At 45.7% G+C, this 18,366-nt stretch overlaps 2 protein-coding genes across 2 annotated transcripts in view; both read right to left on the bottom strand.

Moving 5' to 3' along the window:
- Nucleotides 1-2,452: 2,452 nt before the first annotated feature.
- On the bottom strand, nucleotides 2,453-6,162 carry LOC101005275 (small integral membrane protein 10-like protein 2A). The gene is made up of 2 exons (XM_017954401.3): nucleotides 5,454-6,162; nucleotides 2,453-4,588 (listed from the first exon to the last, which is right to left on the bottom strand). The coding sequence occupies exon 1, from the start codon at nucleotides 6,047-6,049 to the stop codon at nucleotides 5,813-5,815; it is 237 nt and encodes a 78-aa protein (XP_017809890.1). The 5' UTR covers nucleotides 6,050-6,162; the 3' UTR covers nucleotides 2,453-4,588; nucleotides 5,454-5,812.
- The window catches only part of LOC100999222 (small integral membrane protein 10-like protein 2A), a 134,853-nt gene continuing 118,939 nt past the window's right edge, over nucleotides 2,453-18,366 (bottom strand). Inside the window, exon 2 of the mRNA XM_003918316.4 lies at nucleotides 2,453-4,588. The gene's annotated coding sequence lies outside the window, so the exon portion shown is untranslated. The remainder of the gene's footprint in view (nucleotides 4,589-18,366) is intronic.

Genomic DNA, 18,366 nt, shown 5'->3' with positions numbered 1-18,366 from the left:
TGAACCTAGGAGGCAGAGGTTGCAGTGAGCTTAGATTGTGTCACTGCTCTCCAGCCTGGGCATTGCAAGATGCTGTCTCTAAATAAATAAATAAATAAATAAATAAGTATCCTAATGAGTGAAGTGGGTGAGGGTGAAGTGGTAGCTCATTGTGGTTTTGATTTGCATTTCCCTAATGACTAATGACGTTGAAGATCTTTATGTGCTTGGTGGCCATATGTATCCCTTCTTTGGAAAAATGTGTATTAAAACTCTTTGCCCATATTTTGATTGGGTTGTCTGTCTTTCTTTATTGAGTAGCTGGAGTTCTTTTTATATTTCTGGATACAAATCTCTTATCAGATATATGTTTTAAAACATTTGCTCCCACTCTGTAGGGTGTGTTTTCACTGTCCTGATAGTGACTTCTTATGCACCAAAGTTTTTAATTTTGATGAGGTCCAACTTATCTGTTACTGGAACGTTTATAACAACAAAACCACAGAAAAAAACCAAACAACCAAGAAACCAAACTCCCCAAATAAACAATAAAGGGAAATAACCAAGAGGCATTCAGAAATGCATGATACCTTCATACAAGAGACTACTAGGTGACTTTGGATATAGAAAAATACCTAATAACATGGAAAGATACAGATGAAGTGGGAGGAGAAGTTTTCAAAGTAGTATGTTCTTTCTCCTTCCCTCCACCAACACAAAGTAGAAATTTGTCCAAATGCAGCAGTTTCCCTTGTGGGTGGAGTGAAAAGGAGTAGGATGAGGTTTTGCATGCTCTTTATATTTCCCATTTCTCATTGTATTTGCTCTGGCGCCCCCGGAACCGCCCACTTAGCTGCTTTCTTGCCCTCTCCTGACTCAGTCTCTTATGTTTCAATCAATTCTGGAGGGAGGATAGAGAAAAGACAGGTGAACCCATCTTAGGGTGGCCCCAGCTGCTCCCACTGGGGAGCTCCATTTGGAGAAGGCTCCCAAGTCTGTCCCCCATCCAAGTCCTGGATTTCTTTTCTTTTCTTTCTTTCTTTCTTTTTTTTTTCTTTTTCTTTCTTTTTTTTTTTTTTTGAGCTGGAGTCTCACTCTGTTGTCCAGATCTTGGCTCACTGCAACCTCTGCCTCCCAGGTTCAAGCGATTCTCCTGCCTCAACCACCCAAGTAGCTGGGACTACAGGCGTGCACCACCATGCCAAGCTAATTTTTGCATTTTTAGTAGAGACGGGGTTTCACCATGTTGGTCAGGCTGGTCTTGACTCCTGACCTTGTGATCCGCCCACCTTGGCCTCCCAAAGTGCTGGCATTACAGGCATGAGCCACTGCACCCGGCCACACTTGGATTTCTTATCTGCCTCCTGGACCCCATCCAGAAAGAACAGGGTCATCTTCCACCTTTGCTATTCCATTCCACCACTACTCCAGCCCAATTCCCTGCCTCTCCAGTGGGCATTGGGAGCTCAGGAAAAGAGATTCTGCTTGGGGTTCTATTTCAGACTTGGTTCTTATCCTCAATTTCTCTGTAAAATGGAGATTAGGAATGCAAAGCACCTAGAATGGTGCCTGGTACATGGCAGGCTCTCATCAGATGTCCGTTCCCTTCACTTGGTTCCCTTTCCCACATTAAAAAGGCTGCTCCAGGTGAGACCTGATGACAAACATTGAACAGACATTGTATTCACTGCTGACAAGCATCCCAAAAGAACCTTACTAAAAACTCCAGGTTGTGCAGTTTGCCTGGCACCACACAGTAGGAAGTGGAAGACCTGGACTTACAGCTCAGGGCTTTGGTCTCCTGGGGTCCCATTTGAGCAGAACCGGCCTTCCTGATTTCCCTTCCTCTGTAGCAGGGATGGGAGGGGTGGTCCTCCCTCTTCAGGAGGCCTTGGAGCCATGCTCCAACCCCATCTTGGTTTGCCAAGTCACGTGATCCCTGGAGTGGGGATGGGACCATCAGGGACTGAAGAGGACCATCTAGACAAAGGGGAGGGAAGTTCAGGGACTGGGGTCCATTTCTCCTGTGGCAGCAGATGCCATAGGGTGTTGGCACCAGTGCTTTTGGAGGGGTCCTCCTTGCCAGGGTGCTGTGGCTCCTGGGTAGCCTTTGGCAACAGGGGTGCCCCCAGGGCCCCTAAACCCAGACTGCACTCCTGAGTCTGAGCATAGCCCTGTGTCCTCAGGATGCCTCTCACCCGGGGCCTGGTGGGTGAACAGAGGCTGTCAACAGGACAAGCAGCCACCTCTTGGGGCCAGCTCAGGCTGCTGCCTTCTTCTCATGGGGCAGTGGTCCGGGTCAAGTCAGTCCTCAGCACAGCCTCTGAACAGGAAACACGGTCCCTGCTACAGCCTCCCCCACCCCTACCTTTCAGAGGCTTCTCCCTGGCCATGGGAGCCGGTGACCTCACCATGGGGCCTCTCTCCACCCGGGGCCACTGCATCACCCCCACCAGACACGGGAGGCCTCCAGTTGGGATTTTAGTGTATTAAACCAAGGACTTTTTTTTTTTTTTTTTTAACTTAGAGAAAACAAGAAGACATGACAACACCAGAAACAAGAACATGTCTCTGGCCAGCCTGTGCTGACCAGTACACAGTGAATCACGCACAGAAAAGTATGTCATTCCGGTCGGTGTCTAGAAGCTCCACTGCCTGGCAAACAGACTGCAAATAAATAAAGTGCATGGAGACCCTGTCACGCAGCAAGGGCCCCGTCGGGGAGAGAAGAGGTGGGGAGGGGAGGTGGAGAAGCAGCAGGTGGAGCTACCACTTCAAGCAGCAGGCGTGAAAAGGCAGGGACAGGAGCAGATGCTGAGGGGCTCAGCCCTGCTCCTCCCCAGCCAGCCCCTCTAGGCCAATACAGCCACGGCAGAAGCCACGGGGCGGGAGGGGGGAGGACATGGATTTCCATGCCCCTCTTATGGGGTGGGGCTCCCTGCAGTCGGGGGTCTCTTAGGGTAGGGACCCCTGCAGCTCTGATGCACATTTCTCCCAGTAGAGAAGCAGGTTCCACGGTCCCAGGCCGAGTCCCTTGCATGGGGAGGGCTCAGGCACCCCCCACACTCCCACACATGCACTCAGCAAAGAGCTTTCCTCCATCCATCCTGGCTGGCCCAGGAAGAGGGTGGAGCTGGGAATCCATTCACCCAGAGGGTGATACCAGGGCTTGAAAGGGCCACATCTGTGCATCAGACACAAGGAGGCCCCTCACTCCTCTTCTCCTCCAACCCTGTGTCACTCTTGACCCACAGAGGTTGCCCCCAGAGATGTTGGGAGAACTAGCAGGCTGACGGGTCCCCAGAGGTGGTCCAGGGTGGACAGGGTTGCGGGGGATGAAAGGCCAGCAGGGTCAGGGGTTCTCAGGAAACTTGGGACTAGGAGGCACGCCATCGGGCCCTGGCTGTGGGAGACTGCAGGGGGCATGAGGCAGCCACTGTCCAGCCTCTTCTGGGGTGAGGCAGGCAGCTGGCTTCATTCAGGACCTGGGTCCAGTGGGCAGCTGAGGAGGGTACATGGTAGGTGGCTGGGCCACTCTGTCCCTGGAGCTGGCCAGACTGCTGCAGTTTTCAGTCCCAGGAACTGAGAACGTGGCCCTCGGGGTACCAGTGCAAGAGATGGGGAAATGGGGAAAGAGGGTGAGGGCGAGGGTCTCTTCCTGGCTCCCCTCTGGGCTGCTCCTGACCATTGTACACTGGTTAGCAGCACACCCGGGGGCCCCCAGGACCAATCCAAGCCGTGAGATGAGATTCTCCTGTGTGGTCCTGGGGATGGGGGGTCGAACTTGAGGAGAGAGAATTGGGGTCATGCCATGGGTCTCAGCCCCAGCACACCCCAAGTTTATCCTTTCACCCTCCTGGTTATGTGTGTCTCCAGGAGCCACACCACCAAGATCACCCCCACTTGCCCACCAAACTGGGAGGCTTGTGCCACTGCACTGCTGAGGAGCCCTTGGTGAAGCTCCAGGTGGGGTGGGGAGGTTAGGCTGTGGGGGAGAGCTTGGCTCCCCAAGGGTCCTGGGGCCCATCTCTTCTGTCTCCCATCTCAGCTGTCTGTCCTCCTGATCTTCCCTGTGACATTCCGTACTGCTCCAAAGAAAGTGAGATCCCCAGATTCCCTACCCCTAGGCCCCTTTCTCCCTTGGTGCCCCAGGAGCCCTATGCTTCCCTCTCCACTTCCCCTTCCCTCCTCCCACCATGCCAGGTCTTGGAGAAGACTGGGGAGGGGTGTGGGGGCCTGCAGGCCCAGGGGCACACGCAGTTCCTCCTCCTCCTATCTGTGTATCAAGGGCAACCCCCCACCCCCCCGAAGCCTCAGTTTCCTCTGTCATTAGAAGGGGGAAATACACCTCTCACAGTGCTGCCAGCAGATTTCAGTTCCCAGGGAACTCAGACCTTCCTTCCCAAGCCAGGACTCGATCCCTGGGCACCCCCACCCCGTGAGCCTTTGTCCATGCTGTGCCTCTACTAGGAAGGCCCTTCTTCTGTTGTTCAGGTCCTTCATGCTGCCTCTGCCCAAGCAGGTCCAGGGCCAGAGGTGCCCCAGGGCAGGGATGAGACTCTTGGCAAGGCCAAAGAAGGGGCAGGTCACCGCCAACAAACGCCAATGCCTGAAAGAGAAAGAAAGAGATGGGGACCTCAGTTGCCTGGCCACCAGACACGTCCTTGCTTTCCCCAGGAATGGCCTCCTCTGCAAGCCTCTTCTCCATCTGCTCTGCCCACCCCAGGCTGAGAGCTGCTGTGTGCTCAGGGAGGTCTCCTTTGCCCAGATCACTTCAGTACACGGTAGGCTTCTAGAGGCCGTCTGGGGCTGGAGGATGCGACTCTGGCCCTGGGAGGGCCTTGCTAGCTAGGGGCCTTAGGGAGCGTGGGCTGACATGGCGGAAGAGCAAGACGGTGGGGGAGGGGACGGTAGGAATGCGTCTCTCCCACTCTTCCCTGTCTCCAAATACAGAGCTTGCGGGGTGCCCTCAGGTAGGGGCAGGGGAACACGAGGGACAGCAGGAGCAGGCAGAGACCAGTCCTCTGGTCCCAAAGACAGGGCAGGAGGCAGTTTTGCCAAGGGCTGTGCAGGAGCTGCAGAGAGCCCCAGGGCTGAGGGCTGAGAAGAGAACAGACGTGGGGCTCGGCCTAGAAGAGAACCATCCGCCCTATGCCCACCGACTGGGGGGAAGGAGAGGGGTGGGGACATCGTTGCTCCTCTAGGGCCTTCCTGGGGCCACCTCCAGCCCATTACCCTCCATTCCCCAGACTGGGAAGTGGGCGGGAGGGGTCCGCCCCTCACCCTATCCTGGAATGATGACTGGAGAGGAGGGGAGAACCTGAGGCTGCCTTTCCTTTCCCCAGCTGGGCTCCACAGCTCTTTGGGCTGGTTTGCCCCGGTGCCTTCCATATTTCCCCCCGACCGCCAAGGCGCCCCGACCTCTGGAGGGCAGAGCCACCGCCCCTCCCCCATTCCAACCTGTCGCCTCCTACCTTTCTGCTCGGGGCCTGGAAAGTCAAGTCGCCGCAGCAATTCCCTCCTTCTGGTTTCCCCCTCTTTGGCCAATGTGAGGCAACAGGTAGGCCGAGCCTAGGTAGTTTCTGGAGCCCGATGGTAGGGGCCTGCTCAGTGCGTTTCTGCGCGATCCGGGGTCTCCGGGTTGAGACCGCGGCCGGGCCAGGGCTGGGCCTTCGTGCTTGGGCGGCGGAGGTCTAGAGTCCAGGGGCCTGGGCCGCCCCGCCTCCGCCCCCCGCCGCGATCCAGCTGTCCTTCATGCCGGCGACCCGGCGGCCGGGGGCGGGCGGGGACACGGGCGCCCCTCCAGCCGGGCCTCCGCCACTGCCGCCGGTGCTCACTCGATACGCACTTGCAGGCGGACGTTGAGCATCACTGAGGCCACGATGTAGAAGTAGGGGAAGTTCATGCGCAGCCGCCAGGCCAGGTCGAAGAAGGTGAGCAGCGTGCGCGTAAGCCCCTTGCAGAAGGCGCTGTACGAGCCTCGGGCGGCCGCTGAGCGTGACAGACGCACCGCCAGGCCAGACAGGGCCGCCGCCGCCGCTGCCGCAGACAGAGCCGCCGACGCCGCCATGGGCCCGGGCCCAGCGCAGGCCCCGACGACTGACCGACCTGCACGAACTCGATCCTCACCGCGGCGGGACCCCAACACTAGCGTGCCCCGCCGGCCGCCGGGAGAGCACCGTCCGCCCCGCCCCCGCTCTCGCCCCGCCCTCGCCCCGCCCTCGGGTTCCCCAGACCAAGCCTGGCTCCGCCTCGGCCCCTCCTCCACGAACCCGCACAGCTCCGCCCCCTCCACACCTCCTCACTGCAGGCCCCGCCCACTAGCCTAGCTCCGCTCCTAGCTTAGCCCCGCCCCCGGCAGAGAGGCCGTCCGCGCAGTGGCCCCGCCCACCAGACAAGCCCTGCAGTCTCTGCTCCGCCCACCGTCCGGTCCCGCCCACAAAGCCCTGCCTCTTTCCGGGCGCCTCCCAAGGCAGGAGCTGCCAGGGATCCCTGGGACACTGTCTCCTAGGGTGGAGCAGAAGTGGAAGAGGACAGTCTCGACCGCTAAGCTGATTCTGTACAGAAAGCACATGCAGAAACCTCTGCCTGTTCATATCACCCCCCTTCTCCCACGGTCTCCCCTGAAAACCTGCCAGCCAAGACCTTCCTTTAATTCGCATTCCTCTTTAATGCGCTTAGTGCAGTAATTCTGCGCTACAGAGTGCCACCAAACCCATACGCGTGCATTTTTCCCTTTCTGCTATATTTGCTGGTCACGTATATCTCTTTCTTGGCGAATTTCCCCGTTGTCCTTCCCTTTTTCAGCAGTTTTCTTGATCCATACAACGTTGTCGCGGGTTTTCATTTGCTCTTGTTTATGGCTTTTTTTTTTTCTTTTTTTGCCAGTGTGCTTAAAAGCCCTTTCGTGGTTTCATTCAATCTTTATTAAACGTAAACCAATCAAAACCCAGTAGCGCTTTTTCAGACTGTTTAATAAAGCGGGGAATTGCTCACACTTCGTTATGGTCATGACTTTTGAAAAACTATCCACAAGAAGTAGGTTCAACCGACACCATCCCAGTTTTCACAACAAAGATTGACGTGGGTATTTAAGAACTCTCAAAATACCTATTCACCGTCACACTTGATCATCTCTATGGTATCCTACGTTAACTGTTTAAGGAACGCAGTAGATTCATATACACTGATTGGGCAATTGTCCTACATGATCATGTAAAAAAAGACAAAACTGAGCATCGAGGAAACTGAAGGAGATGGTGTGGAGCATGGCTGATCGGTAGTCCACTTTTCCACCTGCTGCCAAACACAATTAAATAATTTTTTAGAGAAAGGGACTCACTCTGTTGCCCAGACTGCAGTGCAGTGGTGTGGTCACAGCTCATGGCAGCCTTGAACTCCTGGGCTCAAGCGATCCTCCTGCCTCAGGCTCTGGAGTAGCTAGGACAACAGATGGAGCTACAAATTCTATATCCATGAATACACCTTTTAAGGATGAAATGGAAATAAAGATATTTTCAGATGAAGGAAGATTAAGAGAATTTGCGAATAACAGATCTACGCTTAAAGAATGGCAGAAGGAAGTTTCCTAAACAGAAATAACAGAAAGATGATGGCACTTCAGGAAGGAAAAAGAACAATTGGAAAGAGTAAATATAGGGGTAAATATAATAGATCATCCTCCTTATGAGTTTTTAAAATGATGTTTGATGGCTGAAGCAGAAACTATTATGTCATCTGATGTGATGCTTAGTATATATAGAGGAAATACTTAAAACATTTGTATTAAAAGTGAGGCAGGTAAATAAACCTAAATGGAAGTAAGATTTCTACAACTTACTGGAAATGGTTTAAAATATCCATGGTAGTAGAATGTGATGTTAATATGTATATTGTAATTCCTATTGATATGGTTTGGCTCTGTGCCCCACCCAAATCTCACCTTGAATTGTAATCCCCATAATCCTCACATGTCAAGGGCCAGACCAGGTGGAGGTGATTCAATTATGGAGACAGTTTCCCCCATGCTGTTCTTGTGTTTATGAGTGAGTCTCAGAAGAGCTGATGGTTTTATAAGTGTTCGGTGTCTGGCATTTCCCCTACTTGCACTCACTCCGTCCTGCCACCCTGTTAAGAAGGTGCCTGCTTCTCTTTTGCCTTCTGCCATGATTGAAAGTTTCCTGAGGCCTCCCCAGCAATGTGGAACTGTGAGTCAATTAAACCTCTTTCCTTTATAAATTACCCAGTCTCTGGTATTTCTTCATAGCAGCATGAGAATGAACTAATACACCTACAGTAACCACTGAAGTAACTATACAAAGACATATATTTTTAAAAAACACTATGGATAAATCAAAATGAAGTTCTAAAGAACGTTCAAGTAACCCAAAGGAAGGTAATATATGGAAACAGAAGAACAAGAAGCAAAATTAACAAAGAAAAAACATATAATAATATGTCACACTGAAGTCCTAATATATCAATAATTAATGTACATGTAAGTGGTCTAAGCATACCAATCAAAAGACAGAGATAGGTATAATGGATATAAAATAAAAACCATGACTCAAGTATATCCTATTTATAAGAAACTCACTTCAAATGTTCTTAATTTTAAAGATTTACTCATTCTTAAGCATAATTTAGTGTTCCCCATAAACAAACCATTTCTCCCAAAAACTATACATGATTTTATAATGGAAATAAATTTTAGAAATTGAACTTGGAAGCTCAAAATCTTACAACTGGAGAGGATCTTTAAGACCGTCTATTTTAATATCCCCCCTCATAGAGGACTTATTTTAACAATATCCCTGACCAATGATCAATTTCCAGCTGGTGCTAGAATGATTAAGTGACAGGAACTTCATTGCTTCTTAAGATGGTCCATTCATTATGTCGAACAAAGACAGTTTCAATCCATTGGTATAAATTCTAAATTTTACACAATAGTAGGTTAACCCTTTAGCATGGTAGACTTTCAGACAGTTAAAGTAACACTCATGTTTCCTTACTAAGTATTTGTTCTCCAAACAGCAAACTTTTCTTTCAAGTGTTCTTCATAAGGTCAATTCCTTTATCATCTGCATTGCAGTCCTCTGGAAATATGCCATTTTATCAATGTTTCTCTTAAAATGAGGCACCTGCAATGGGACTCTATACTACATATGTGGGGTACCAGTTTTGTTTTATTTTTCTATATAGATGTTTGGCTTCAGAAAGAATGAGATTAGAATATGCTTATTTATTTACTAGTATTTATTTTTAACAGCTTTTTTTTGAGATATAATTTATATATCATAAAATTCATCCTTTTAAAATGTGCAACTCAACAGTTTTTAGGATATTTGCAAAGTTGTACAACCATCACCACGATCTCATTTTAGAACATTTTTCTTCCACAAAGAGAAACTCTGTATCCCTTAGCAATGAATCCCCATTCTCCCCTCCCCCCATCCCCTTGTAAGGGGCTATTTTGATTTATCTATAGTGTTTTTTGTTTTTTTTTTAAATATATGTCTTTTTATGGTTACTTTAGTGGTTACTCTGGGTATTACAATATACATATTAACTTATCACAATCTACTGGCATGGACATTTTAAACCATTTCCAGTAAGGTGTAGAAATCTTCCATTTAGGGCTGTTTACCCTTCTCACTTTTAATACAAATGTTTTAGGTATGTCCTCTACATATATTGAGCATCACATCAGATGATGTAATAGTTTCTGCTTCAACCATCAAACACCATTTTAAAAACTAATGAGGAGGATGGTCTATATTGGCAAAAGTTAATATACGTTCTATCTCATGGATTTGCCTATGTTGGACATTTCATATAAATGGAGCATACAATATATGGTATATTGTGAACTGGTTCTTTTACTTAGCAGAAAGTTTTCAAAGTTCATCATGTGGTAAATATCAGTATTTCATTTTTTTATGGCTGAATAACATTCAATTGCATAGATAGAGCAAATTTGGTGTAAATCAAAAGTATCTGTGAGAGGTCCCAATCAACTTAGAACATTTATTTTGCCAAGGTTAAGGATGCATCTGTGACACAGCCTCAGGAGTTCCTGATGACATGTGTCAGAGGTGTTTGGGGTACAGCTTGGTTTTATACATTTTAGGGAGACATGAGGCATCAATCAATACATGTTAAGATGGACATTGTTTTGGGCTGGAAAGGCAGGACAACTAGCAGCAGGGGAGTGGGAGACTTCCAGGTTACATGTAGATTTAAAGATTTTCTGATTGGCAATTTGTTGAATGAGTTATTTTCAATAGAAAGGAATGTCTTGGTTATGAGAAAGGGTTGTGGAGACCAAGGTTTTATCATGTAGATGAAGTCTTCAGGTAGCAGACTTCAGAGAGAATAGATTGTGAATGTTTCTTATCAGAGTTAGAGTCTGTTCTATCAGTAATTCCAAAAGGGAGGAGGGTATAATGAGGTATTTCTGGGTCCCCCTTGCAATCATGGTCTGAATTAGTTTTTCAGGTTAACTTTGGAATGCATTTGGATGAAAGGAGGAATCCATTCAGATGGTTGTGTGGCCTAAGAATTTTATTTTTGGTTTATGATGGACGTTTGGGTTGTTTCCATTTTTTTACTATTGTGACTAATACTGCTGTGAATGCTTATGTACAAATTTTTGTGGGGGTATATATTTTCATTTCTCTTGGGTATATAACTAGTGGTAAAATTGCTGGACTATGTGGTAACTCAATGTTTAACTTTCTGAGGAACAGCCAGAGGGTTTGCCAAAGTGGCTGTACCATTTAACAATCCCACTAGCAATGTGTGAAAGCTATAATTTCTCCACACCCTTGCCAACATTTTTTATTGCCTGTCTTTTGTATTGTAACATCCTGGTGGATGTGCATCTCATTGTGATTTTGATTTTTATGTACCCAGTGACTAATTATGTTGAGTATGTTGTTGTGTGCTTGTTGGCCATCTTTGGCACAATGATGTGCAACCATTACCACTATCTAGTTCCAAATCTTTTTTTATCACCCCAAATGATACTCATTAAGCAGTTACAACCCATCCTCTTTCTGGTCCTAGCTCATGGCAACCACGAATCTGCTTTCTGTCTCTTTAAATTTGCCTATTCTGGATATTTCATACAAATGAAATCATATAGTATGTGTTCTTTGTCATTAGCTTATTTCACTTACCATAATGTTTTTGAAGTTCATCCATGTGGTAGCATGTCTCAGTGCTTCATTTTTTATGGCTGAATAATATTCCATTGTATGGATGTGCCAATTTTTGTTTATTCATCCATTTAAGGGCATTTGCATTGTTTCTACTTTTTAACTATTGTAAATACTGCAACTATGAACATTGTGTACAAGTATGTGTTTGAATGTTTGTTTTCAATTCATTTGGGTGTACAAGTGTGTGAATGTTTGTTTTCAATTCTTTTGGGTATACTACCTCAAGGAAAAATTGCTGGGTCATATGGTATGATACGGTTGGGATATTGGTCCCCTCCAAATCTCATGTTGAAATGTGATCCCCAGTTTTGGAGGTGGGGCCTGATGAAAGGTGCTTAGATCATGGGGATGCATCCTTCATGAATAGCTTAGTGCCATCCTCTTGGTGATGAGTGAGTTCTCTCTAAGTTCAAGCAAGATCTGATTGTTTAAATGAGTCTGGGATCTCCTCCTTCACTCTCTCTTGCTTCTGCTTTTGCCATGCGATGTGCCTGCTTCTGCTTCACCTTCCACCATGATTGTAAGCTTCCTAAGGCATCACCAGAAGCTGAACAGATGCAGGTGTCATGCTTGTACAAGCTGCAGAACCGTGAGCCAATTACACCTCTTTTCTTTACAAATGACTCAGCTTCAAGTATTTCTTGATAGCAACACAAAAATGTATAAATGCATGGTAATTCTGTACTGAACATTCTGAGGAAATGCCAAACCGTTTTTCACATTGGGTGCACATTGCTTCTCTCCCTTCACCTTAACCTCTGGAAGATCTCATCCAGTGAGAGACTTCCCCTTACATGCAATGTGGGGAAAAGAAAGAGAGATCAGACTGTTACTGTGTCTGTATAGAAAGAAGTAGGCGGCTAGACGCGGTGGCTCAAGCCTGTAATCCCAGCACTTTGGGAGGCCGAGTCGGGCGGATCACGAGGTCAGGAGATCGAGACCATCCTGGCTATGACGGTGAAACCCCGTCTCTACTAAAAAAATACAAAAAACTAGCCGGGTGAGGTGGCGGGCGCCTGTAGTCCCAGCTACTCCGGAGGCTGAGGCAGGAGAATGGCGTAAACCCGGGAGGCGGAGCTTGCAGTGAGCTGAGATCCGACAACTCAACCCCAGCCTGGGCGACAGAGCAAGACTCCGTCTCAAAAAAAAAAAAAAAAAAAAGAAAGAAGTAGACATAAGAGACTCCATTTTGTTCTGTATTTGAGATGCTGTTAATCTATGACCCTAACCCCAACCTTGTCCTTGCAAGAGACATGTGCTGTGGTGACTCAAGGTTTAACGGATTTTGGGCTGTGCAGGGTGTGCTTTGTTAAACTAGTGCCTGAAGTCCGTATGCTTGTGAAAAGTCATCATCATTCTCTTAATCTCAAGTACCCAGGGACACGTACACTGCCAAAGGTCACAGGGACCTCTGCCTAGGAAAGCTAGGTATTATCCAAGGTTTCTCCCCATGTGATAGTCTGAAATATGGCCTCGTGGGAAGGGAAAGACCTGATCGTCCCCCAGCCTGACACCCGTGAGGGGTCTGTGCTGAGGAGGACTAGTATAAGAGGAAAGAAGGCCTCTTGGCAGTTGAGATAGAGAAAAGCATTTGTCTCCTGCCTGTCCCTGAGCAATGGAACATCTTGGTGTAAAACCTGATTGTATGCTCTGTTTACTGAGAAAGGAGAAAACCGCCTTAGGGTTGAAGGTGGGATGTGCTAGCAGCACGCTGCTCTTTACGCTCTTTATGCACTAAATGCTGCTCTTTATGCACTAAAAAGGTTTATGGAGATGTTGCATATACATATCAAGGCACAGCATTTTTCCTTAAACTTATTCATGTCACAGAGATCTTTATTCTTATGTCTTACTGCTGACCTTCTCCCTAAGATGATCCTATTATCCTGCCACTTCCCTTTTTCTAAGATGGTAAAGATAATGATCAATAAATACTGAGGGAACTCAGAGACCAGTGTCAGCGTGGGTCCTCTGTATGCTGAGCGCCGGTCCCCTGGGCCCACTTTTTCTTCCTCTATACTTTGTCTCTGTGTCACATTTCTTTTCTCAAGCCTCTCTTTCCATCAAACGAGAAACAAGAAACGCCCACAGGTGTGGAGGGGCAGGCCACCCCTTCAATGCAAGTCATGTAAATGAAGGTTATTGTGTGCTATGTCCTCCTCATGGTCATATCTTTTTCTTTGATCAGCTCTGAAATCCCTCAAGCTTACTACACTGTTCTAGAACAGATTTGTTTTAGTGAGATATTAGTGAAATAGCCCTGGCTGGAGCATCTGCACCTCAACATGGCCCTGCACTCCAAAAAGTAACCCAAGCCTTCCTCTGACCCTGCCACTTTCATAGCATGCCATGTGCTCCAGCAAAGAGGCATGGCAGCTGGAGAGAGGAAAATGCCCCTGCTTCATAAGCAACTGGATATTGTTTCTTAATGAATTAGTATTTTGCATATCAGCCTGAGCTTCCAGCAGCTGTGCTGGGGCCACTGAGGCTCTGCCTGCCTACATCTGCCTCCTGCTCCCTGTATGGGGGAGTAGTCTGTGTTCTGGACAAAGGGATACTTTGCAGGTAGCTTTTAGAACACAATAGCCAGTGAAGTTTCTTCTGTCCAGCCACAGTAAATGGAGCCCTAGAGCCCTCCAACTTTCCAGTCAACATTGAGATTTAGAGGAAATATCACCCCGTGCCTCTCTTCCTTACTTTTCATTTCTTCAGTTTATAGTGTTCTTTCTGAAATCCTGGAATTCTGGCAGAAGCTGTGGAACTTCCATTTCCTTTCCAGCACTAATGGTTCCCAACCCAAGGATTCTTTGGAACCCAGAAGGTGGCCATTGCCACCCATCGAGAGAATAGTTTGTCATTTTATGTGTCTGTTTCTAATATTTTATTGAGAGTGAGAGAACAGTTCTCCCCTTTTTAGAATTTTAAAAAACATTTTTGTAAATGTATCAAAAATTGTTGCTCACTGGCTGTTAAAGCTCCAAATTCTTCAGTTTTTACACACTGAATTCTCTGTAGGCAGCTCTAGTTGCCACCTCGTCTGTGGGAGGATTCAGAATTGGGACCAAAAATTGTTATAGCCTCATTTATCTTCCCCAGGTACCATGTCAGCTGGCACACTCAGAAGCGTGGTGATGATGTCAGGTTTCTATCAAGTCATAAAATATTTCCATTGAAAGAGTCTGATTGTTGTATTCACGTTGCACCTTAGCTTTTTTAGCATCTTTAAATTTCAGCAACCATCCTGAAGAGTAATTATAGTCTAAAATCCAGTAATTTGAAAGGGTTGTGACTAAAAGGTTGTGACAAGTCTCTATTGCCTGTACTTGCAGTGAAGGGGGCTTGTAAGGAGGTGGAAACTGAGGCTCTGAGATAGGTTAGGTGGGAGTCTGTGAACTCAGTTTATTTGCATTCACAATCAGCATTATTATTTATTTATTTTTAAATTTCAACTTTTATTTTATTTTATTTTCTGAAACAGGTTCTTGTGCTGTCACCCAGGCTGGAGTTCAGTGATGCAATCTTGGCTCACTGCAACCTCCACCTCCCAGCCTTAAGCAATCCTCCTGCCTCAGCCTCTCGAGTAGCTGGGACTACAGGCCATGCCACCATGCCCCGCTAATTAATTATTTTTTTTTTTTTTGCAGAGATAGGGGTCTCACTATGTTGCCCAGGCTAGTCTTAAACTCCTAGGCTCAAGCAATCTCTCCACCTCGGCCTCCCAAAGTGCTGGAATTACAGGCACGAGTCACTGCGCCCAGTCTCGACTTTTATTTTAGATACACAGGGGTACATTTGCAGGTTTGTTACATGGGAATATTGCATGATGCTGAGGTTTTGGATATGCATCCTGTCACCCAGCTAGTGAGCATTGTATCCAACAGATTGGTTTTCTTTTTTTTTTTTTTTTTTGTTGAGACGGAGTCTGGCTCTGTCGCCCAGGCTGGAGTGCAGTGGCCGGATCTCAGCTCACTGCAAGCTCCGCCTCCCGGGTTCACGCCATTCTCCTGCCTCAGCCTCCCGAGTAGCTGGGACTACAGGCGCCCGCCACCTCGCCCGGCTAGTTTTTTGTATTTTTTTAGTAGAGACGGGGTTTCACCGTGTTAGCCAGGATGGTCTCGATCTCCCGACCTCGTGATCCGCCCGTCTCGGCCTCCCAAAGTGCTGGGATTACAGGCTTGAGCCACCGCGCCCGGCTACAGATTGGTTTTCAACTCACCCTTCTCCCTTCCTCCTCCCTCCCCCTTCTAGTAGTCCACAGTATCTATTATTTCCATATTTATACCCATGTGTGCTTAATGTTTAGCTCCTATTTTTAAGCTGGAACATGTGGTATTTGGTTTACTGTTCCTGTGTTCATTCGCTTAGGTTTATGACCTCCAGCACCATCCATGTTTCTGCAAAGTAGCAAGATTTCATTCTTTTTCATGGCTGCATAGTATTCTATGGTGTATATGTGCCACATTTGTTTTATCCAATCTACCACTGACGGGCACCTGGGTTGATTCAGTATATATGCTATTGTGAATAGTGCAACCATGAGCACATGAGTGCATGTGTTTTTTTGGTATAATGATTTATTTTCATTTGAGTATATACATAGTAATGGGATTACTGGGTTGAATGGTAGCTGTTTTAAGTTTTTTGAGAAATCTCCAGACTACTTTCCACAGTGACTGAATTTATTTACATTCCCATCAACAGGGATAAGCATTCCCTTTGCAGCCTTGCCAGCATCTGTCATTTTTTGACTTTTTAATGATAGCCATTGTGACTGGTGTGAGATGGTATATCATTGTGGTTTTGATTTCCATTTCTCTGACTATTAGTGATGTTAAGCATTTTATAATATTTGTTGGCCACTTGTATGTCTTCTTTTGAGAAATGTCTGTGCATGTCCTTTGCCCATTTTTAATGGAGTTATTTGTTTTTTATTGTCAATTTAAGTTCACTATAGAGTCTAGATATTAGACCTTTCTTGGATGCATAGTTTGTGAATATGTTATCCCATTATGCATGTTATCTGGTTTTTTTTCTCTGTTGACAGTTTCTTTTGCTGTGTAGAAGCTCTTTAGTTTAATTAGGTCTCATTTGTCCATTTTGTTTTTGTTGCAATTGCTTTTGGGGACTTAGTCAAAAATTCTTTGCCAAGGCTGATGTTGAGAAGAGTATTTCTTAGGTTGTCTTCCAGGATTTTTACAGTTTGAGGTCTTACATTTAACTCTTTAATTGATTTTGAGTAAAATTTTATATATAGTGAAAGGTAGGGGTCCAGCTTTAATCTTCTGCATATGGCTAGCCAGCTATGCCAGTATCATTTATTGAATAGGGAGCCCTTTCCTGATTGCTTGTTTTTCTCAGCCTTGTTGAAGATCAGATGGTTGTAGATGTGTGGCCTTGTTTCTGAATTTTCTATTCTGTTCCATTGGTATCTGTGTCTGCTTTTGTACCAGTACAAAAAGCCGTTTTGACTTCTGTGGCTATATAATATAGTTTGAAGTTGGGTAGTATGATGCCTCCAGCTTTGTACTTTTTTCCTAGGATTGCATTGGTATTCAGGCTTCTTTTTGGTTCCATGTGAATTTTAGAATATTTTTTTTTTTTTCTAATTCTGTGAATAATGACATTGGCAGTTTGATATGAATAGTGTTGAACCTGTAAATTGCTTTGGGCAGTATGGTCATTTCTATGACATTAGTTCTTCTTACCCATTAGCATGGAATTTTAAAAAATTTATTTATGTTGTCTCTGATTTCTTTCATCACTGTTTTGTAGTTGTCCTTGTAGACATCTTTCACCTCCTTGGTTAGCTGTATTCTTAGGGATTTCATTTTCTTTGGAGCTATTGTAAGTGGGGTTATGTTCTTGATTTCACTCTCAGCCTGGACATTGCAGGTGTGTAGAAATGCTCCTGAGTTTTGTACAATGATTTTGTGTCCTGAAACTTTATTAAAGTGATTTATCAGTTCTAGGATCCTTTTGGCACAGTCTTTAGGGGTTTCTAGGTATAGAATCATATAGTCAGTGAAGAGAGATAGTTTGACTTCTTCTTTTGCTATTTGGATGCGTTTTATTTCTTTTCCTTGCCTGATTGCTCTAGCTAAGACTTCCAAAACTATGTTGAAAAGTGGTGGTGGGAGTGGGCATCCTCATCTTGTTCCAGTTCTCAAGGAGAATGGTTTGAGCTTTTGCCCATTCAGTATGAACCTGGGTGTGGGTTTGTCATAGAACCTTATTATTCTGAGGTTTGTTCCTTCAATGCTTAGTATATTGAAGGTTTTCATCATGAAGGGAAGTTGGATTTTATTAAAAGCTTTTTGTACATCTATTGAGACGTTCATATGGTTTTTCCTTTTAATTCTGTTTATGTGGTGAACCTTGTTGATTGATTTGCATATGTTGAACCAGTTATGCATCTCAGAAATGAAGCCTACCTGATCATGGTGTATTAACTTTTTGATACGCTGCTAGATTTGGTTTGCTAATATTTTGTTGAGGATTATTGCATCTATGCTCATGAGGGATATTGGTCTGAAGTTTTCTTTTTTCATTGTGTCTCTGCCAGATTTTGGTATTAGGCTGATGTTGGCTTAATGGAATGAGTTAGAGAGGAGCCCCTCCTCCTTGATTTTTTTTTTGGAATGGTTTCACTAGGATTGATATTAGTTCTTCTTTGCACATCTCATAGAATTTGGTTATGAATCCATCTGGTCCAGGGCTTCTTTTGGTTGGTAGATTCTTTATTACTGATTCAATTTCAGAAGTTGATATTGGTCTATTCAGGGTTTCAATCTCTTCCTGATTCATTCTTGGGAGACTGTGCACTTCTAGGAATTTATCCATTTCCTGCAAATTTTTAATGTGTATCCATAGAGTTGTTCATAGTCATCTCTCAAGATCTTTTGTGTTTCGGTGAGATCAGTTATAATATTGCCTTTGTCATTTCTGATTGTACTTATTTGGATCTTCTCTTTCTTTGTCTTTGTTAATATAGCTGGTGATCTATCAATCTTATTTTGTTTTTCAAATAACCAACTCTTGGTTTCATTGATCTTTTGTATGTATTTTTGCATCTCAATTTCATTAAGTGCTTCCCTAACTTTAGTTATTTCTTTTCTTCTGCTAGCTAGCTTTGGGTTTCTTTTTTTCCAAGTTCCTTTAGGTG

The sequence above is a fragment of the Papio anubis genome, chromosome X, assembly GCF_008728515.1.
Source record: "Papio anubis isolate 15944 chromosome X, Panubis1.0, whole genome shotgun sequence".
Classification (NCBI taxonomy): domain Eukaryota; kingdom Metazoa; phylum Chordata; class Mammalia; order Primates; family Cercopithecidae; genus Papio; species Papio anubis.
This window is presented reverse-complemented; position numbering and strand designations above follow the sequence as displayed.

Bases quoted from the DNA above. Each gene is read 5' to 3' on its own strand.
- LOC101005275 (XM_017954401.3), bottom strand. From the start codon at position 6,049: ATGGCGGCGTCGGCGGCTCTGTCTGCGGCAGCGGCGGCGGCGGCCCTG.